This window comes from Medicago sativa, chromosome 6 (genome assembly GCF_051527215.1).
Source record: "Medicago sativa cultivar Bolivia chromosome 6, Bolivia_mono, whole genome shotgun sequence".
NCBI classification, from domain to species: domain Eukaryota; kingdom Viridiplantae; phylum Streptophyta; class Magnoliopsida; order Fabales; family Fabaceae; genus Medicago; species Medicago sativa.
Genome location: NC_140754.1, coordinates 96,243,955 through 96,267,114, shown reverse-complemented (window position 1 = coordinate 96,267,114; position 23,160 = coordinate 96,243,955). Strand labels below are relative to the sequence as shown.

The following is a 23,160-nucleotide window of genomic DNA, read 5'->3' as shown; positions in this document are numbered from 1 at the left end:
AGCTAGACACTATTTCCCGATCTCGAAGCAAAAGTAATCGGCCCACCAACATCCAAAGCACCAAACAGTAAGGCATTCGATAGGATGGGCATTGATTTAACCAAAATCATGACAGAAAAGGAAACAGGTTCAGCTCGAATACCACCCACACTCTAAGCACCAAAACACAACAAGAGTTAGCGACAACGAATATGGACCCAACACAGAGGCGGCCACCACACAAGAAATAACTCCAGTAACAATCATATAGCACCACCTAATACAAAACAAACACCACAATCTCATCACACACCCAAAAAAGTTTGCAGCACTACAAAAACATAACACCCAAAAAACAAACACCGAGCAGCTGATGGTCGGATATGATAATTGTATCAAATCGTTTCCCGAAAAATAAAGTGATAGTAACCCTAACCCCCAAAGAAATCGGTATTATCACACAACACAATCAAAGGCTATAAGAGATATAATAATCTATCAACTAAAAGTAAATCAACCCTTTTTTGTCCAACAGAAATAAAGGTTCAAAATAGTAAATTAAATTCCACTATTTTGAAGTGCTTCATCCTAAGCCTCCAACAATTTTGTCTCATGCTGCTTCATCTGTACTAGCTGTCAACTTTCGAACTTCATCGATCCTCTTTTGAAGTGCAGCTCTCAACTTTTGACTTTCATCGTTATGCTTTTGATGTTCAGCAGCAAGCTCCTTTTCAAGTTCAGCCTTGCAAGTCAACACATCCTCCAGAAACCTCATCTGCTGTTCAGTGGTAAATTAATTAATATTAAATAACTCAAATATGAACAAGGAAACTAAAATTGTGAAACTTAGCTTGAATCTAAAGCATCGATAAATGTTGGCCCCCATAAACTTTATTAAGATTTCAAAAAAAACTTGCCTCGGTTTTTATATCAAACGCACACTTCGCCTTTTTCATACCGCTTTTAATTTCAGCTAGGACATCATCATGCGTCATCTCTGCCACTAACTTCTGCAGATATAGAGATTAATATTAAAGAACTTAGATATGGACAGGGAACTAATATTGTTCGAATCAAAGGCATTTCTACAAGTTCCTTAACATTTCCAGAAAAAACTTGCCTTGGATTTTACCCACGCTCTCCTTTTCGGGTATCTACTCCTTTTGGGGTATCTAAAATTGAATGATTCATTCGCAGCACGGCCTTTCAAAACAAATGAAATAAACATTGAAAATGGAAAACTTTAAAAATAAAATAAGACAAAAAAATTAATCAGTTAAATTCCATGACAAAATACTATAAAATCCGATCAAAAAAAGGTTTAATAAACCCTAACCCCCAAAGAAAGGATGGTGAGACTATGGGCTTTACCATTTTCAGAATTATGCAGCATGCTCTTATTGACAAAGGAAGGAGTATTAAATAGAATGTTCCAAGATCGTTGAACACTTTTGAAACGCATCAATGATTTTCTCGGTAGACGAACTAATATCTCTATCTGTAGATCTTCAGTTAAACTTGCCCAATTCATTCTCTCTGTACATACACAAGGTGAATAAAACCTCTAAGTTTAAACTTGAATTGAAAAAAGAAAGAATAGTAAGGAAATAATTGAAATAGCGTGGTTATGAAAATAAGAGAAAGAGATAAAGAAAATAGTTGTAAACCATTGACAAGAAGCATTTTTTTTCTTAACAGCAAAGTTTATTAATAACCAAGTCTTTGTACAAGACGAGCAAAAACCGACAATATAGGAACAACAAAACAAAGGGCGCCGTATATATATAGTCGAAACACCCAAAAGAAAATTCATACACCTCTCGTTCATCATAATCACGCATATCGACAAATCCCAATCGAGGGATACTGTCAACTCCAATAAAAAAAAACCTCCAAATACAAGGCCAGCGCCAATACAAAGTTAAACCCCTACGCACCAACATAAACCAAACTTGAGCTTAAACCTCCAACTTCATCGTGGACAACCACATAAACAAAATTCAATAACCTATCGCCCGCTACTCATCACACCAACCCCCTAAAAACTCTCCTCATCACCACAGTTGAGCGTTATTAAACACCTAAACTGACCCTCGGTGTGTCAGAGAGGACACCATAACAAGCCAAAAATTTGAGTCAAGAAGTTGACTCCCGATCTCGAATCAAAAGTAATCGGCCCACGAAACTCTAGAAACAAATCACTAAGGCACCCTTCAACTCTCGGTCCAGCATAGAAGTCACATACATTAACCAATCAAAAAACTTGAAACTAGAAACTAACTTCTGATCTCGAAGCAAAAATGATCGCCCCCCCCCCCCCCCCCCCCCCCCCCCCCTTCCCCCCAAATCTGAGATGATTTGAATATTTCGACCAATCAATCACGTTAAAGGTTGAAAGGAAAGATGAGACATAACAATAAATAATAATAAATTCAATCTTCTTTTGAAGGCTAGAAAAATTAAAAATCTGACCCCCAAATCCGAGAAGAATTGAATATTTCTTTTGAAGAACAGCTCTCAGTTTTTGAAGTTCATCATTCTCTTTCAGAAATTCAGCAGCATTCTCCTTTTGAAGATCATCCTCGCGACTCTGCGCATGCTCCAGCAACCGCATCTGTTAAATTAGAGATTAATTAGTATTAAAGAACTCAAATATGAACCAAAAAAAAATCAAAATTGTGAAACTTGAATCAAAATCATTGCTAAAGGCTAGCCCCATAAACTTTGTTAACATATCTAAATAAAACTTGCCTCGTATGTTAACTTATACTCAGAATCCCACTCATTCATGTGTCTTCGAATTCTAGCCAGCATATTATCCCTAGCAGCAGCACACAAGGAACATAGCACATTTCTACTCCAAGGCATTTGCGCTTGCGAGATGTTGAAGATTGTGAAGAGACTTGGCTGCACGGGAAAAATGAAAGAACAAAAATATAAAAAAGACAAATTTAATTTGATGATGATGACGACGAAGATAATAATAATAATATTTAAGAAAAATGAGGAACAACATGTATTGTATATAAGACACCATCAATTACAAGTTAGACACAATGAGTTACATGAACACCGGGTATCGGTAGAGATTTAAGTAAATGACATGAACCCTCAACACACAGACACCATATTGCATTCATCTAGGACCAAATTTGAAAACAAAAGACTCGTAGAATTGATAGAACAGAAAATCCCAAATTAAAAAAGTTTATTTAAACCCTAACCCTAAAACAAGTGCATTAATCACCGAACAGATTGAAAGGCAACAAGAGACATCCATTAACAACTAGAATTGAAAAAGAAAAAAGAAGAAGATGAATGAAATTACCTTGATATATGAATATCGGAGAAATTAAGAAAACTTATGAATGAACTGAAAATTGGGAAGCCCTGTCGAGACAAGTAAGAATATATAGTAATAAATGAGAGTAAAAGCTGTGTGGGCTGAATCAGGGACGGTTCTAAGGCTCAACGAACCTGGGTAGTTGTCTGGGCTCTGGCCCAAATTTCTTTGTAATTTATTATGTAATTCCTCCGAATTTCTTATATAAAATCATATAAATTGGGCAATTTCTTTAGATTTTTTTATTATTTTCTTGCAATTTCTTATGTAAACCCCTGTAAACGTGTTGCCAAATTTATTTTTCCCAGGCTTTCTAATAATCCAGGCACCGCCACTGAGCTGAATGATATTTGAAAACCCAAGCCCTAGCCCGAGCCTCCTTTCTTCTTTCTTTGGCTGACATCATAATCGGGGGAATTTCCAGAAACCGAAAAAAGGACGTGAATCGATGGCTCATTGGTCTCAAGTAGTTGTTGTTGAAGATCTGACAATTTCCTCAACGGTAACAGCACCACCATTTGGATTTTTTGTGAGTGTGCTTGTGAATGAAGGAAAAACCAAGAAGAGAAGATCTGAATGTCAATGTAAGAGACACGTATTTTACATAGTTATTAATGTTTACAGTATATTGTATTTAATTTAACTTTCTCCGTTCTATCAAAAAAAAAATAACTTTCTCCCAATATGAGCGGTCGATTGAACTAATAAAATAGTATAGAAATATAATATAAAAAAAAATTAACTTTCTCCCAATTTGAGCGGTCGATTGAACTAATAAAATAGTATAGAAATATAATATATCGTCTTAATATTAGCACAAGTAATGTATGATATATCATCTTAATATTTTTCTAACAAAAATACCAATATAATACTAAATACAAGTATCCCACCAATTCTTAAAAAAAAAAAAAAAAACAAGTGCCCCACCAAAAAAAAAAATTAAATACAAGGATTAAAAAAAATTCCTCAAAATTAATAAATTTTAATAAAGTTAGTCTTCAACGTACAATTAATAACATTTGATTGAACAAATTATCGAACAGTGATGGTTGAAAAATGAATTTGCTCTGGCGATTTTTTGAGTGCTTTTTTCACTGTTCATAAACCACCTTCTTCAACCTTACTTTTATCCTAGGTAACCTTCCTAACCACCACTGCCATCCTCTTTTCTTCACCGATCACCGTGGTTAATGCAATAGTCAACTGGCCTTGTATTATAGATGATCCACCTATCTCGAAATCACCACAAAACCGACCCAAAACTGCACCATCTCATTCATACCCTAATACTTCACTGAACTTCACCTCAACCAGATCCACCACGGATCAGTCAAAGATTCATCGCTCTGATGATCAATCTGACCCTAAACAAGCAAATACAGCTTCATAAAACATCAAACCGAAACCAAAAACTTTTGCGCAAGCGCTGACCCATTTGTGTGATATTCCTTCATCACAGTTGCCTCAAGCAGTTCTTAAAGGAGATAACTTTGCAATATCGATTTCGGAGGAAGAATATGAAGCAGGAATGGATGCATGCAAACGCAACCTTCATGCAAGGATCATCTAGCCAAAGGGAGCTACTCCCCTCACCATCCTTGCCCTACGCAACAAGCTAACTTCTTAATGGAAAGATTTGAAACAGTGGGGAGTTTCTTCACTAGGTAAGGGATATTATGAATTTACATTTTCTTGCTTGGAAGATGTTAAAAGGGTTAGATCTGTTGTTTCATGGAATTTAAACCCTGGCGTGTTAAAACTGTTTGGTTGGACCAAAGACTTTAGCCCTAATTTGCAAAACAGTAATACTGCTCAGGTCTGGGTTAGAATTTATGGCTTAGCACAAGAGTATTGGAGGCCTAAAATTTTCTTTGCTATAGCTAGCAGTGTTGGTACGCCTATTTGTACCGACTCAACTTATACTAAACCCATGATTGAAAGAACATTTGGTCAATATGTTAGAGTTTTAGTAGATATGGATGTAACACAAAGCCTGAGATACAAAGTTTTGGTGGAAAGAAAAGGGTATGCATTTTTTGTGGATTTGGATTATGAAAACATCCCTGACTTCTGCACTGATTGCAAGAAAATTTGCCATTATCTGGAAATTTGCAAGCTTTTAAAGAGGGACACTGCACAGGAAGACACTGCTGGAAACAAAGGATTCAACAAGGTTCAGAAGCAAAATTATGTTCCAGTTAGAGACAGAAACCTGGAACAGGGCAAGAATATAGAGAATCCTATTATTGTTGATAACAATAGGAAAGTTGGCACAGTGACTCAAACAAAGGTTGCTGCACCAATTGATATTGCTAGCACCAGTGGTTGTCAACAAACAAATAGGTTTCAAGCTTTGCAAGACAAAACTGCTGATACATTGAGGGAGGAGGATTTACAACTGGAAAAAGAAGTTAATGCTGAGCTGACATTTCAGCATCAAGGGGAAAACACTGAAGTTGAAAGTGATGACAACTCCTCAGATGAATCTGAGTCTGTTGATGCTACTCAGATTCAGGTGCATGATGAGCATGTGACCCAGGGGGATGACATGGATGGGAATACAAATCATGGTGTTGGAACTGCAATCATTGTGAATCATACTGGTAATGATGTTGTGGTGCAAGATAAATTAAAATATTTAGACAGCATCAACAGAAACTTTTTACAACAGTCCTGGGCCAATATGGCAGCGGATGAAGCAGCTGAGCATAGGCTTTTGAAACAACTAGAAACTGATCCTGGTGAGCTGCAACAACCAATGAATGCTGATGATTTTCAAGTGGTCAGCAGAAAAAAAGGTAAAAGTAAGAAATCTCCTTTGAAATCAAATTACACAACAGGAGCTAAAGCCTCTCATCCCAAACCTTTTAAATGAAGCTTTTGTATTGGAACATTAGGGGAATAGCCAACTCTCCCTCAAGATTGGCCCTTAATAGACTATTACTCCAACATAAACCTAATTTCCTGTTTATTGCTGAACCCTGGATGAGCTATGACGCTTTTCCTGCCACTTGGTTGTACAGATTAGGTTATAAAGTCTTATCTTTTAACTCTAGAGCAAACAACATTCCAAACCTATGGTGCATCTGCTCCCTTAACTTGAACCCAGTTACTATTCAAGTTGACAATCAACAAGTTTCCTTTAGCCTTTTTATTAACCAACAAAACTTTTACTTTTCAGCCATTTATGCTTCAACAAGCAATATCACTAGAAAACAACTTTGGCAAACCCTTTCCAACCTTCAAAACATTCATATTGGCCCTTGGTGCTTCATTGGTGATTTCAACACTATAATTGGTGCACATGAACATCAGGGATACTTTAATCATGCTAGACCTCCCATTATAGATTTTCAGCAATGGACTGACCTCAATGACTTGTTCCATATCCCAACTAAAGGTGCAGCATTTACTTGGGATAATAGAAGGTCTGGACACAGACATACAAAAAGAAGGCTTGACAGGGCCATTTGTAATCATGATTTAATTAATAGTTGTTCGTCTATTTCTTGCATGACATTAATTAAGCATACTTCTGATCATTACCCCATTTTGCTGGATATAGACACTGAAGAACATTCTTTTGCATCCAGTTTTAAATTCATGAATATGTGGTCCCTTCACAAAGACTGTAGGCCCCTCATTGAACAATGTTGGAATGAAAGAGTTGTTGGGTGCCCAATGGTGATTCTGAACACAAAGCTAAAAAACCTTAAATCTAAACTAAAAACATGGAACAAAGAGGTTTATGGAAACATTCATGAGCATGTATGTAACAGCCCGATTTTCGCTAGTTTTATTTTATTATTTATTTATGTGTGTTGTGTGTGCTATTATGTGATTATTTGCATCTGTGTATTTTTGGTTGGGAATTGTAGAATTCGGTGCAGAAGGGTATTTTAGTCATTTTGGACTTAGGGGCATTTTGGTCATTTTGAGAGTGGGGGGTAATTTTGTAATTTTAGATGAGAATTATTTTGAGTGTTAGTAAGAATGTTGTTTTACCAAGTTACTAGAGAAGGTGTAGTAATTAATTGATTTACCGGTAAGTGACCGTTAGTGTTGTAATTTACCATTAAGTGAGTAGTGACATTTTGGGGTGTTATAATAGAAATGGGTTAGGCCCATTAAGGTTGAGAGATAAGCCCAATTGAATAGAGCACATATATAAACTCTAGTTGTTGGTGAAAATTAGGTTTCACAACATTATTCATTTCATTTCATTTGGGAGGAGAAGAGATAGAGACTAGAGACAACAACAATAGCAAGGGCTAGAGCTAGAAGAGTGGATTCAACACCTAGGAGCTAAATTGAGGCTTGAATTAAAGATTCTTGGTGTTAGAGGTAAGGGGGTTAGTTTTTGATCATAATTTCATCATTTTTCATTTAAACCCATTTTTATGAAATTGATAAATTGAATCCAATTGTTCTGAATTCGTGCATAATTGTTGCTGTTATGATTGAGAACATGATTTGTATGATAATTGCAAGTTAGTATGTGAATTAACATGTTGAAATGTGCAATTGTGGGTATATTGTGTTCTTGAGCAATTTTGATGAAAAATGAAGTTGTGATGTTGAATTGTGCATGAATTTGTGTTCATTAGTTGTTGTTGATGATTGTTGAACTGTTGGAATCAAAATTATGTAACTGGAAACGTTGTTTATGGATTCATGAGGAGATTTGTGGTTATGTTGGTGTTTTGAAAGAATTTTGTGAATTTGATGAAATGAGCTATGTTGTTGTTTTTAATGCTTGAAACATGTTTGTTTAAGTGGATTGAACCTGTTTTGACACATAAACACTTTCTAGAAGTTGATTTGGGAGTTGGGGGTTTGAAAATTGGGATTTTTGGGCAAAAATGGTGTGAAAACCCGAAACTTCTGCATAATTTCGCAAGAACGGCGCTAATAGCGAAACTGTCTGGACAAGTTTCGCTAATAGCGAAATTGTCTAGGAATTTCGCTAATAGCGCAGATTTCGTTAATAGCGAAATTGCCCAGAAACAGTTTTCTGTTTTGATTGTTTTGAGCTTTGGGGGACCAATCCAATACTTCTAAAATGTTTCTTTGGACTTAATTAACACCTGTTTACCCCTTTAATCCTACTGGAACAAGATTTGAGTTGGTTTGGACTTGGATTTATGAAAATCGTCTAACTTTTGTGAAAACGGTCCAAACGTCAACTTTTCCAAAAACTCGTTTTCTCCGGAAATTGAAGTGGGATTAGAGTTGTATATTGTTTATATGATTTTTAAAAATGGATGTGATTGGTTCTATCAAGTTTGAACTTGTTTTGCTTTGAAAATGGAAAATTTTGTAAAAAGTGAAGAGTGAGACGAACTTTGGGTTTTTCTTGAATTCGTCGTTTTTGGCCGATGAAATGCTTATGTATCCTCTACTGCACCTATAAGTGACTTGTGAGAATACATGGCATAGGCAATTGAGCTTGTAGAGTTGAGTTTGGTTCATAACCTCTAGTATTTTTAAAATGGTGACTTTGGAGACGAACTTAGTAGAAATGAATCTTGTTGGACTAAAGTCTTATGAATCTTTTGTGAATGGTCACATATGATTAAATAACTGTGTTTGAATGGTTGTGGAAGGTTGAGAATGATTTTTGTCATAAATTGTTGTGTTGTTCCATTTTACTTGATTATGTGATGTAAATGGAAATGAATTGTAAATTGATGTTGATGAATGTTGATGAATCTTATGTGAGATGTGATTGTTGAATGTATGGGCATGATTCTTGATAATGCAATGTTGTTGAGTTGTTAAAATGTAAAGGGAGGTGTACTTTTACATTGTTTTGATAGTTGTTGAAGATGTGCATTATCGAGTCATTGCTATATGTCCATGCATCATACCATGTTGTTGTTGTTGTTAAAATGTAAAAGGAGGTGTACTTTTACATAGTAAGAGGAGGTGTACTCTTACTTAGATGTTTTTGTTGCATCTACTGTTGTTGATCTGGTACCACATGCATATATGTGTCAAGTTTAGGCGCATTGCATAAATTAAATTGTCAGATGATTGTGTTTGTGATTGTTGATGATGGGTGGTAAGTGTGGACTTGTATTGCTTGTATGATTGAATGTTGATGTTGGACATGCATGCAAATACTTATGAATTCTTTTCTAATTATATCTGTCTATCATGATTTGATTATGATTAATGTAATACTTACCCCCAGTGGTTTCGACCGCCTACCTGTCTGTATGGATGGGTAGACGTTGTGCAGGGCTAGACGCTTGGTGAGTTTGCTTGGATGTTTGGACGACGGGAGCTTTCTCCGTTGTCGTGTCAGTGTCATAGTATCTAGGCTCTGATTAGGATTAGCGTCTGCTGTTGTTTTGGATTCTGTTGCTATGTTGTTGCTATTGTCCACTTGTCGGACTTGAAGTATTTTCATATGAGGATTTATTTGACCATGGCATGTATATGTTGAAGTTTATGATTTTGAATTCCGCTGTGTTCGTTGAAATATTATATATATGTATGATATCTTTTGGTCTGTTTTGAGACGTAGCATCTATTTCTAGAATATTTCTGATGTATTCGCGCGTTTTACCGCTTAATAGAAATAGGGTGTTACAATGTACATCTTGTTGAAACTAACCGTAACCACATCCAAAACCTTATCAATACCAATGGCCATACAGATTCCCTGCTACACCAAGAGAAGGAGGCTAATGTTCAGCTGGAAGAAGCTCTCAAAAAACAAGAAATTTTCTGGAAAGATAAAGCTAGAGTCAATTGGCACCTTCATGGTGACAGAAATACCAAGTTTTTTCATAGAGTCACAAAAATCAAAAACAAAACAAAAATCATTTCTTCAATCAGAAATGATAATCAAATTCTCACTGACCCTTCTTTGATAGCTGACCATATTGTTTCTCATTATAAATGTTTATTTTCAACTAACACTGTTTTGCAGGATAGCTCGCTTGTGGAGGAAGTCATCCCAAATCTTGTTAATCCACAAATAAACAACTTGTTAACTCAAATTCCAACTCCAGATGAAATCAAGCATGCAGTGTTTGACATGAATAGAGATGGGGCACCTGGCCCTGATGGCTTTGGAGCAGGATTCTTTCAAGAATATTGGGAGATTATCAAATCAAAAGTTATTGCTGCAACAACTCAATTCTTCTCATCAGGATGGCTGCTTCCAGGATTCAACTCTAATACCATTGTGCTAATTCCTAAAAATAACAATGCAGATACAATTGAGCAGTACAGACCTATAGCATTGGCAAACTTCCAATTCAAGATCATTTCAAAGATTATGGCTGACAGGCTGGCTATAATTCTTCCAAATATAGTGTCAAAGGAACAGAGGGGCTTCATAAGAGGTAGAAACATAAAAGACTGCATTGCTTTAACATCTGAAGCAATTAATCTCCTTGATAAAAAATGCTTTGGTGGTAACTTAGCCCTCAAGATAGATGTTTCTAAGGCATTTGACACTCTTGATTGGGGGTTTTTGATGAATGTCCTTAGAGGTTTTGGCTTCAATGAAACTTTTTGTCACTAGATTGATGTTATTTTAAGATCAGCAAAGGTTTCTATTTCTATTAATGGATCTCAACAGGGATACTTTGCTTGCAATAGAGGAGTTAGACAAGGGGACCCCCTGTCCCCTCTTCTTTTTTGTTTGGAAGAGGAGGCATTGAGTAGAGGCATATTGAAACTTGTTGAAGATGGGGAAGTAGATCTTATATCAAGCTCAAGAGGTTGTTATGTACCCTCTCACTGTTTCTATGCAGATGATCTTATGATCTTTTGCAAAGGTAAGATTTCAAATCTCGAAGCTCTCAAAAACTTATTCATCAGGTATGCCAACTGCTCAGGACAAGTCATCAATGCTCACAAATCTTTTTTCTTTGCTGGCGGTGTTAATCCAAACAGACTTGCTCATATCACAAACACTTTGGGTTTTAACGTTGGAAATCTCCCTTTCACTTATCTTGGAGCACCAATCTTCAAAGGAAAACCTAAGGTCATTCATTTCCAACCAATTGCTGATAAGGTGAAAAACAAACTTGCAACATGGAAAGTTGCGCTTCTATCCATTGCTGGCAGGGTCCAAATGGTAAAATCTGTAATTCAAAGCATGTTACTTCACACAATGACAATATATTCTTGGCAAGTCTCCCTGATCAAGGACATAGAAAGATGCATAAGAAATTTCATATGGAGTGGAGATAGCTCCAAAAGGAAAATGGTTATAGTAGCTTGGAAAAAAGTCTGCTCTGAATTTGAAGAAGGATGTTTAGGAGTGAAGTCCCTTATCTGGTTAAATGAAGCTACAAACCTAAAGTGCTGCTGGGATTTATTCACCTCTAATGAACAATGGGCATCTCTTCTCAGAAGTAGGGCCTTTAGAGGATCTACTTGCATTTCCCATCATGTTTTTTCATCAATATGGAGTAGTATTAAGCCTGAGTTCCAAACAATTTTGAACAATTCAAACTGGCTTATTGGAAATGGCAGACAAGAAAAATTTTGGACTGACCAATGGTGTGGAGAACCCCTATGTTACTTGTACCAAATTTCTGATGACCAGATCAGTTCTCTTCCTCCACGGGTCTGTGACTATATCGAACAGTTCAAATGGAACATATCAGATGAGTTAGATGATTACTTCCCAAATCTGAGGAATCTTGTTTCTCAAGTTACTCTCCCTACTTTTGACACTGATGACATGCTGGTATGGCAACACACTCCTGATGGTAAGCTGTCTCTAAAAGAAGCCTACAAGTTCAAGAAGCACAGCTTAGTGAAGCTTCCTTGGACCAAATATGTCTGGAACAAAGATGTTCCTCCAGTAAAATCTTTAATGGTCTGGAGACTAATGTTGGACAAGTTACCAACTGATGACAAGCTTTCTCATAGAGGTTTCAATCTTCCCTCAATGTGCTCTTTGTGCTATAAATTTCAAGAAACTTCTTTTCATCTCTTTTTTGAATGCATTTACTCTTGCAATATTTGGTGTTGGCTCTCTAGAATTCTAAATATACCTCTTCATTTCCAAGACATCGAAGACATCTGGTCAACCATTTACAGATTCTCTAATCAGCAAACAAAACTTGTCGTCAACTCTGCAATTGTTAACATCATCAATACCATATGGTTTGCTAGGAACCAAGTAAGATTCAACAACAAGAAAATATCTTGGAGAAGTTCAATTTCATCTATTACTGCTTTGGTATCTTTAGCAGGCAACAACTCCAAAACATACTCTCTTTCCATGTCAGATTTTACCATCCTTAAGAAGTTTGATATTACTCTAAATCCTCCCAAAGCCCCTAAAATTATAGAGGTGATTTGGATCCCCCCCAGTTGCTCCTTGGATTAAGTGTAACACATATGGATGCGCTACTACCAGTACATCTTCCTATGGTGGCATTTTTAGGAATGCCTCGGCTGATACTTTGCTTTGTTTTGCTGAGAAGATTGGTGATGGAAATGCTTTTCAGGCTGAGCTGATTGGTGCCATGAAAGCAATAGAGATAGCCCACCAACAGGGGTGGAACCATCTTTGGTTGGAATTGGACTCTGCGGTGGTGGTTCATGCCCTAAAGAACAATTCTTAGGTTCCTTGCAATTTAAGAAACAGATGGAGAAACTGCAGTCAAATAATAAAGAATATGAATTTTGTTGTTTCTCATGTGTATGGAGAAGGGAATCAATGTGCAGATGGTCTTGCCAACATTGGTTTAACCTTAGACACTTTCACTTCATGGAACTCTATTCCTAATAGAGTTCCATGAAGTGAAAGTGTCTAAGGTTAAACCAATGTTGGCAAGACCATCTGCACATTGATTCCCTTCTCCATACACATGAGAAACAACAAAATTCATATTCTTTATTATTTGACTGCAGTTTCTCCATCTGTTTCTTAAATTGCAAGGAACCTGAGAATTGTTCTTTAGGGCATGAACCACCACCGCAGAGTCCAATTCCAACCAAAGATGGTTCCACCCCTGTTGGTGGGCTATCTCTATTGCTTTCATGGCACCAATCAGCTCAGCCTGAAAAGCATTTCCATCACCCTCATTTTGTTTTGAACAAGTTAGGGTGGCCTAACTTTAGGTTTGTTCCATTTTGAGGGGGTTTTGGCCTAGTCCCCCCCCCCCCTCTTTTTTCTTTGTTTCTCTTTGGTTTTTAATATATTTTGGTGGAAACAGTTTTCTGATGTTCCACTTTTTGCCAAAATAAAAACAATCAATAACATCTCTTGAGACAGTGACGAACCTAGGAAATTTGACTTATCGGGGACTAAACTTCCAAAATAAAATTCAATTCTAACAGTCACCCTATTGGAATTTTACTTATAGTATTTCTTACATATTTGATAACTTGTTGATCAATTCGTGATTTATTTGCCTCCTGTGGCATTCAATCCTTGTATCTTGAGGAACAAATATTCTTAGAAAATCTCAACCAAGTCACCCCTTACAACTCAATCCAAACCCTCAATTTACAAGATGTAGCCTGTCAGGGTGGTGGTACGACGAGTGACACCAGTCCTCCGCACCACCTCTAAACGCCAGATTTGTCGGCGCCGGCGTTAAGGTTGTTGTTCTCTGATGGTCTTGTGTGTTTTGGTTGTTTTTGTTTCTTTTCGAAACGGCGGTGACTTTTTTCGTTTTGAACTGTTGCGTGTTTTATTTTCTGTTGGTGTTGTGGTGTAGGGCACGGTTTTGGCGGTGATAAAAGGTGAAGGTGGTGATGACGTGGTGGTTTTGCAGTGGTGGCGACGATGCTGTTTTGGTGGATCGGTTGAGAGAAGTGTCCAACTTTGTGGTATTGTGGTGGGGGATCTAGGATCTGTGGTTGCGGATCTGCGGTGTGGTGGTGGATTTGTGTGCTGGTGGTGATGAAGTGGTGATAGAGAGCATCGAAAACGTCGCAGCAATTTTCGTGGTGGCTAGGGGTGTGTGGTGGTGGCTGATGGGAGGGTCAGTGGGGTTTATTGTTTTTCGTGGTGGCTGGTGCTGGTTTTTGGTGAGCATTAATGGCGGTTTTTTGGTGGTAAATGGTAGTTTTGGTGGTGGTGGTGATGCTAGTGGTGGTTATGTTTTTTGTGGGTTTTCTTTTGAGTTTGTTGCTGATGGGGTTTTCAAACACACTTATGTTAGGTGGTGTGGTTTGTTTAAGGTGCGGTTACATGGGTTTTTGGTAGGTTTGATGGTAGGTTTGGCGAGGTTTGATGGTTGTTTCTGCTATTGCGCATGCGTTTAGACTTTAGTTTTTGGAGATGACTTCTTGGTTTGGTGTTTGGTTTTTATTGGTTTCGAGGGCCTTTGTGGAGGGTGTTTTTGGTTTGCTTGTAGAAGTTTGTATTTGATACATGGTGTTTGTTTGGGTGTTCCGCATATATACGAACACTTTTCCATTGTATGTTGCTCTTTAAGTCTCATAGCTTAGCATTCCTTGTGCTTGCTAGGATTCTGTGCTTTAAATAAATTTCATTTTGGCTTTTTCAAAATAAATAAATAAATGAAAAAAATATTAAAAAGTATTATTTAATTATTATTTGTTCGTCTATGTGAATTCAGCTCAGTTGGTACGGACATTATGCAAGGCCGGATTCGAACACCTCATTTATTCACCTTAAGATGTAATTTTCTAACCACTAGACTACTTATACAAAATAAATAATTAATTATTGTTGATTCAATTATGGTTCAACAACTCGAGATATTTGTGACCTACCCAATCAAACCATTCGAAAGTTCACATGGAAATACTCTAACGACAAAGGCCTTTCTTGGTAAGTCGGTTTGGGTTATGCTACAGGTGTCTAACAAACTTTGGATCAATATTCTATTGCATCTTAGTGTGGAGATTTTTTATTTTTATTTTTTTGAAGGAAGTGTGGAGATTTTGCCTGTTTGGGTTTAACCCTAAAGATATAGTGAGGATGTTCCAGAAAAACCTCAAAATCTCATGAGCCGTTTTACAATTTTCATTTTTGTTGAAACCAATTGCATGGAAGCTTAAATTGGACTTTGTTTTCTACAAACAAGAATCCCCCAAATTATATTTCTGACATTGTTTTTATTTATGTTATTGATAAATTAGAGCTCCTTGTGAGACAGCCAAGGTTTAACAACCTTGTACTACTTTTAAAAAATCTCAATATTTTGACCGCATACGAAAGCGATCAGTTGTCACAGACAACAACAATGTCAGATCAAATTAATTATTAATTAACTTGTATTCTAATGTTTATATATTTAAATCACTTTGCTTTGAAAGTTGCTTTATAATATCTTGTAGTATAATAAAGAGTGTTTTTTTTAAAAGAGTTATAAAGAGTATTTTTCCGTGCTTAACTTGATTAAAAAGGGTAGAAAGCCTAGCCCTCAATGAAAGAATATTAGTTGAATTCTATGACAGAACAGGAAATCCTGAATTCAAAAAAAGGTAGAAACCCTTATCTGTAAAGAAAGTGACATTATCACATAACAGAAGTCATAGGAAAGAAGAGTCATAATAATCAATCAACTAGTATTGAAAAGGTAAATCAACTTCTTTTTTTTTAACAGCAAAATCTATTAAACAAATCAGATCCCTGCTCAAGACAAACCGAGATCGATGAATACCACAAATTAAAATTGTCGAATATAGGCGGAACATCCAAAATAAACACCATAAAAGACATTCATACACACAACACCTAAACCACACCCTGCCTTCAACACCCATGAGGACAATAACCACCAAAATCAGACTCCGTTGCAAACCATCATTGAAAATGATATCCATAACCACTCATCGCCACTACTCACCCGAAAGAAGTGAGAGAACAAGGGAAGCAATAAGGACTAGACTCCTTGTTTTGTGTTTGTTGTCCTTCTAATGTTATCTTCATGTCTCCTTGATATCTCACGAATAGGATTGCAATAACAAGATATTTTCTTGGTTGATGCCAAGATATGATTATGCATATTCCTAGAAAGAGAGTACTGTATATTTAATTTTGGACCTATCAAATTTAGTGCACCTCGAACTGAACAATCAAAGCCAATTCAAATTGATGATGATGAACCTAAAGATGGAGATGATGAATTAACTCAAGAGTAGATAAATGATCTCAAAGTTGGAACATGTTTAAGAACATAAAGGAAACTTCTTTGAATTTGTAATGTTTCAAGTTTTTTCATTCATGGAATAAACCAATATAAGTAATGAACAATCTATTTTGGTTGTACTTTGTTGTTTTGGTTGTGTATCACCAATTTGGTCTTAAAAATGTGGACTTTGGTCTCATAAATGATATTTTGCCTTTAAAAAAAATTGAAGATTTTGTAAAAAGGTAATTATTTTCGTGAGTTTAAAAAAATAGAGGAACCAAAAATGTAATTATGAAGAAAAAAAAATGTAAAATCATACAATATTTTAATTTAATATAAAATATAGATTTTAAACAATATAAAATATATAAATCAAACATTTTTTTATGTATTAATTGAAACAGATTTATTTAAAATAATTAATTAAAATTTTATGTTGAGTCTAAATTAAACTAAACCTATGTTGTATTCCACATTTGGAGACAAAAAAAATTAATTTATAGGTGTAAAACTAATTTTGACATGTTTGGAGTAAAATCGATTTTGTCCCCATAATAATATTAGGCTTAAATATGCAATTCGTCCCTGTAATTAGGGCGCGTTTTGATTTTCGTCCTTGTAAAAAAAAAAAAAATTAAAATATCCCTGCAAAAAAAAATTAGTTTTAAAAAGGTCCCTGGCCCCCACTATTCAGTTGAAGTGGCATGGTTTTGGCATCGTGGCAGTTGCTGACTGTGAAATTTTTGCCATGTGGCGCTGACGTGGCATGCCACATAATTATTATTTTTTCTTTTCAAAATTCTGAAAATTCTTTTTTAAATTAAAAAATCTGAAAATAAATTTAAAAAACATAAAAAAATTATAAAATCTAAAAAAAATAATCGGAAAAAAACCTGAAATTAATTATTGATCTTTAATTAAAAAATTGTATTTTTTAAAAATTCTGCAAATTCTTTTTTTTTAAATTAAAACAATCTGAAAATAAATTTAAAAATCATATAAAAATTAAAAAATCGGAAAAAACTGAAAATTAAATTTTCGAAAATTCTTTTTTTTTTAAATTTGAAAATTATACATTACATGTTTTTCGAAAATACTGAAAATTATATTTTCAAAAGTTATAAATTTTGAGATTATATAATTTTTTATTTTATTTTTCAAACATTTATTTCCAGATTTAAAAAAAAAACTAATTTCCAATTTTTTTCTTCATATTTCCAAAAAAAAAATTCGAATTTTTTATGATTTTTTAATTTATTTTCAGTTTTTATTTTAAAAATTAATTTTCAGAATTTATAAAATATTTTTACAATTTTTAATGACGTGGACTACCACGTCTGGGCAACGTGGCAATAGTTGCACAGTCAGCAACTGCCACGTGGCCAAAGCCATCCCATGTCAGTAAAAAAGTGAGGTCAGGGACCTTTTTAAAACAAAAAAAAAAATTTGGAAGGATGTTTTTAAATTTTTTTTTACAAGGACAAAAGTCAAAACGCGCCCAAATTACAGGGACGGAATGCTTATTTAAGCCATAATTTTATGGTTAAATAACTTTTTTATCCTTATAAATATTTTAGATTTTGTTTTTAAACCCTTCAAAAAAAAATCATAAGTTATGGTTCCAAATACTTTGCGTCATGACTTGACTTTTCATTCATGTCTAATTAAACAAAATTTAATGAAAATTGCTAGTAACACACTTTGCAACATACTCTTTTTGATTGGTTAAAATTCACATGGGATCCACTAAATTTATATGAGATCCACGTGATTTAGTGGGAACCATATAAATTATTTTAACCAATCACATAGAGTGTTTTAAAAAGTTTGTGTTAAAATGTGTTTTGCTAGCTTTCTTCCAATTTCATATAGGATACAAAATTTCATATATTATAGGGTTAAAAACGTATTTGACTCTTAATTATAAATTAAAAGTTGAGTTTAAATATATGGCATGTTTGTTACATATTAAAATAAAAGTGATTTTTCTATAAAATAATTTAGAGTTTGAAAAAATCTATTTTTTGAGAATCTTCTCTTAACAGATTCTCATTTGAAACTTTTTTTAGATTCCTATTTATTTAAAAGGTTGTAACAAACGGATGCAACACTCTTAAAAGCGATTATTTTTTAAAAAAAAAAGTGATTTAAAACACCAAAATGACTAAAGCAAACTTGAATCAAAGAATTGACATTCGATCTATAATCAAAAGCGATCGGCTCACCAGACTCCAGAGACAAATCAGTAAGGTACCCCTCATCTCCAATCCGCCGAAGAAGACACCATAACCAGCCAAACCACTTGTACCTAGACACTAGTTCCCAATCTCGAAGAAAAAGTAATCGGCCCACCAACATCCAAAGCACCAAACAGTAAGGCATTCGATAGGATGGGCAGTGATTTAACCGAAATCATGACAGAAAAGGAAACAGGTTTAGCTTGAATACCACCCACACTCTAAGCACCCAAACACAAAAAGAGTTAGCGACGACGAATATGGACCCAACACTGAGGCGGCCACCACACAAGAAATAACTCCATTAACAATCATATAGCACCACCTAATACAAAACAAACACCACAATCTCATCACACACCCAAAAAAGTTTCCAGCACTACAAAAACATAACACCCAAAAAAACAAAGACCGAGCAGCTGATGGTCGAATATGACAAGTGTATCAAATCGTTTCCCAAACAATAAAGTGATAGTAACCCTAACCCCCAAAGAAATCGGCATTATCACACAACACAATCAAAGGCTATAAGAGATATAATAATCTATCAACTAAAATGTAAATCAACCCTTTTTTGTCCAACATAAATGAAGGTTCAAAATAGTAAATTAAATTCCACTATTTTGAAGTGCTTCATCATAAGCCTCCAACAATTTTGTCTCATGCTGCTTCATCTGTACTAGTTGTCAACTTTCGAACTTCATCGATCCTCTTTTGAAGTGCAACTCTCAACTTTTGACTTTCAGCGTTATTCTTTTGATATTCAGCAGCTAGCTCCTTTTCAAGTTCAGCCTTGCAAGTCAACACATCCTCCAGAAACCTCATCTGCTGGTTCAGTGGTAAATTTATTAATATTAAATAACTCAAATATGAACAAGGAAACTAAAATTGTGAAACTTGAATCAAAAGCATCAATAAATGTTGGCCCCCATAAACTTTATTAAGATTTCAAAAAAAACTTGCCTCAGTTTTTATATCAAACGCACACTTCGCCTTTTTCATGCCGCTTTTAATTTCAGCTAGGACATCATCATGCGACATCTCTCCCACTAACTTCTGCAGATATAGAGATTAATATTAAAGAACTCATATATGGACAGGGAACTAAGATTGTTTGAATCAAAGGCATTTCAACAGGTTCCTTAACAATTCCAGAAAAAAACTTGCCTTGGATTTTACCCAAGCTCTCCTTTTCGGGTATCTACTCCTATTAGGGTATCTAAAATTGAATGATTCATTCGCAGCACGGCCTTTCAAAACAAATGAAATAAACATTGAAAATGGAAAATTTTAAAAATAAAATAAGACAATAAATTAATCAGTTAAATTCCATGACAAAATAATATAAAATCCGATCAAAAAAGGGTTTAATAAACCTTAACCCCTAAAGAAAGGATGGTGAGACTATGGGCTTTACCATTTTGAGAATTATGCAGCATCCTCTTATTGACAAAGGAAGGAGTATTAAATAGAATGTTCCAAGATCGTTGAACACTTTTGAAACGCATCAATGATTTTTTCGGTAGACGAACCAATATCTCTATCTGTAGATCTTCAGTTAAACTTGCCCAGTTCATTCTCTCTGTACATACACAAGGTGAATAAAACCACTAAGTTTAAACTTGAATTGAAAAAAGAAAGAATAGTAAGGAAATAATTGAAATAGCGTGGTTATGAAAATAAGAGAAAGAGATAAAGAAAATGGTTGTAAACCATTGACAAGAAGCATTTTTTTTCTTAACAGCAAAGTTTATTAATAACCAGGTCTTTTTACAAAACGAGCAAAGACCGACAATATAGGAACATTAAAACAAAGGGCGCTGTATATAGTCGAAACACCCAAAAGAAAATTCATACACCTCTCGTTCATCATAATCACGCATATCGACAAATCCCAATCAAGGGATACCGTCAACTCCAATAAATAAAAACCTCCAAATACAAGGCCAACGCCAATACAAAGTTAAACCCCTACGAACCAACATAAACCAAACTTGAGCTTAAACCTCCAACTTCATCGTGAATAACCACATGAACAAAATTCAATAACCTATCGCCTGTTACTCATCACACCAACCCCCTAAAAACTCTCCTCATCACCACAGATGTGCGCTATTAAACATCAGCACTGACCCCCAGTGTGTCAGAGAAGACACCATAACAAGCCAAAAATTTGAGTCAAGAAGTTGACTCCCGATCTCGAATCAAAAGTGATCGGCCCACCAAACTCTAGAAACAAATCACTAAGGCACCCTTCAACTCTCGGTCCAGCATAGAAGTCACATACATTAACCAATCAAAAAACTTGAACCTAGACACTAACTTCTAATCTCGAAGCAAAAATGATCTGCCCACCCCCCACCCCCCAAATCTATTTCGACCAATCAATCACGTTAATGATTGAAAGGAAATATGAGACATAACAATAAATAATAATAAATTTCAGTCTTCTTTTGAAGGCTACAAAAATTAAAAATCTGACCCCCAAATCCGAGAAGAATTGAATATTTCTTTTGAAGAACAGCTCTCAGTTTTTGAAGTTCATCATTCTCTTTCAGAAATTCAGCAGCATTCTCCTTTTGAAGATCATCCTCGCGTCTCTGCGCATGCTCCAGCAACCGCATCTGTTAATTTAGAGATTAATTAGTATTAAAGAACTCAAATATGAACAAAAAAAATCAAAATTGTGAAACTTGAATCAAAATCATTGCTAAAGGCTAGCCCCATAAACTTTGTTAACATATCCAAATAAAACTTGCCTCGTATGTTAACTTAAACTCAGAATCCCACTCATTCATGTGTCTTCGAATTCTAGCCAGCATATTATCCCTAGCAGCAGTACACAAGGAACATAGCAAATTTCTACTCCAAGGCATTTGCGCTTGTGAGATGTTGAAGATTGTGAAGAGACTTGGCTGCACGGGAAAAATGAAAGAACAAAAATGTAAAAAAGACAAATTTAATTTGATGATGACGACGACGAAGTTAATAATAATAATAAGTAAGAAAATTGAGGAACAACATGTATTGTATATAAGACACCATCAATTACAAGTTAGACACAATGAGTTACATGAACACCGAGTATCGGTAGAGATTTAAGAAAATGACATGAACCCTAAACACACAGACACCATATTTCATTCATCTAGGACCAAATTTGAAAACAAAAGACTAGTTGAATTGATAGAACATAAAATCCCAAATTCAAAAAGCTTGTTTAAACCCTAACCCTAAAACAAGTGCATTAATCACTGAACAGATTGAAAGGCAACAAGAGACATCCATTAACAACTATAATTAAAAAAGAAAAAAGAAGAAGATGAATGAAATTACCTAGATATATGAATATCGGAGAAATTAAGAAAACTTATGTATGAACTAAAAATTGTGAAGCCCTGTAGAGACAAGTAAGAATATATAGTAATAAATGAGAGTATAAGCCATGTGGGCTGAATCAGGGGCGGTTCTAAGGCCCAATGAGCCTGGGTAGTTGTCCGGGCTCTGGCCAAAAATTTTTGTAATTTATTATGTAAATTCCTCTGTATTTCTTATATAAACCCCTATAAATTGGGCAATTTCTTTAGACTTTTTTATTATTTTCTTACCATTTCTTATGTAAACCCATGTAAATGTGTTGCAAATTTATTTTTCCCATGCTTTATAATAATTCTGACTCCGCCACTGGGCCGAATGATATTTGAAAACCCAAGCCCTTGCCCAAGCCTAAGCCCAAGCCTCCTTTCTTCTTTCTTTGACTGACATCATAACCGGGGGAAGTTCCAGAAACCGAAAAAAGGACGTAAATCGATGGCTCATTGGTCTCAAGCAGTTGTTGTTGAAGATCTGACAATTTCCTCAACGGTAACAGCACCACCATTTGTGATTTGTGAGTGTGCTTGTGAATGAAGGAAAAGCCAAGAAGAGAAGAGAGAATGATCAAATTTACTAGTGTGACGGATGAAGGAAGGAAAGGAAAATATGAATGTCAATGTAAGAGACACGTATTTTACATAATTATTAAAAGAAGGAAAGGAAAATATGAATGTCAATGTAAGAGACACGTATTTTACATAGTTGTTAATGTTTACTGTATATTGTACTCCCTCCGTTTCAAAATACATGTCCAATTTTTGCAATGTGCACTATTCACTTGACTTACTTTGACCATACTTTTTTTACTAATGTACAAATACAAATATTAGCATGTAAGATGTTGTTTGATTTGTCTCGACAAATATTTTCAAAATATTAAATTTTTATAATTTTTTCTTTAGAAAATTAAAGATATTAACTGTCAAAATTGTGCATTGGCATATGTGAAGTGGTTGACTTGGACATGTATTTTGAAATGGAGGGAGTATTTAATTTAACTTTCTCCATTCTACCAAAAAAATTTAACTTTCTCCATTCTACCAAAAAAAAAAATAACTTTCTCCCAATTTGAGCGGTCGATTAAAATAATAAAATAGTATAGAAATATATAATATATCGTCTTAATATTAGC

The 23,160-nt window shown here is 35.1% G+C and overlaps 1 protein-coding gene and 1 long non-coding RNA gene across 2 annotated transcripts; both read right to left on the bottom strand.

The window, feature by feature from the left end:
• Positions 1-211: 211 nt before the first annotated feature.
• Positions 212-21,277, bottom strand: LOC146918583 (uncharacterized). Its single transcript, XM_085722069.1, has 5 exons — positions 21,136-21,277; positions 20,071-20,235; positions 19,821-19,903; positions 897-989; positions 212-754 (listed from the first exon to the last, which is right to left on the bottom strand). The coding sequence occupies exons 1-5, from the start codon at positions 21,275-21,277 to the stop codon at positions 590-592; spliced, it is 648 nt and encodes a 215-aa protein (XP_085578195.1). The 3' UTR covers positions 212-589.
• Positions 1,100-2,590, bottom strand: LOC146918584 (uncharacterized). Its single transcript, XR_015014346.1, has 3 exons — positions 2,452-2,590; positions 1,351-1,515; positions 1,100-1,182 (listed from the first exon to the last, which is right to left on the bottom strand). It is a non-coding gene; the product is annotated as an uncharacterized LOC146918584 (long non-coding RNA).
• Positions 21,278-23,160: the final 1,883 nt, after the last annotated feature.

Bases quoted from the DNA above. Each gene is read 5' to 3' on its own strand.
- LOC146918583 (XM_085722069.1), bottom strand. From the start codon at position 21,277: ATGCGGTTGCTGGAGCATGCGCAGAGACGCGAGGATGATCTTCAAAAG. The intron at 20,236-21,135 runs GTCAGATTTTTA...GTGTATGTACAG, and splicing joins AATTCTTCTCGGATTTGGGG to AGAGAATGAACTGGGCAAGT. The intron at 990-19,820 runs GCAAGTTTTTTT...CTATATCTGCAG, and splicing joins GAGCTTGGGTAAAATCCAAG to AAGTTAGTGGCAGAGATGAC.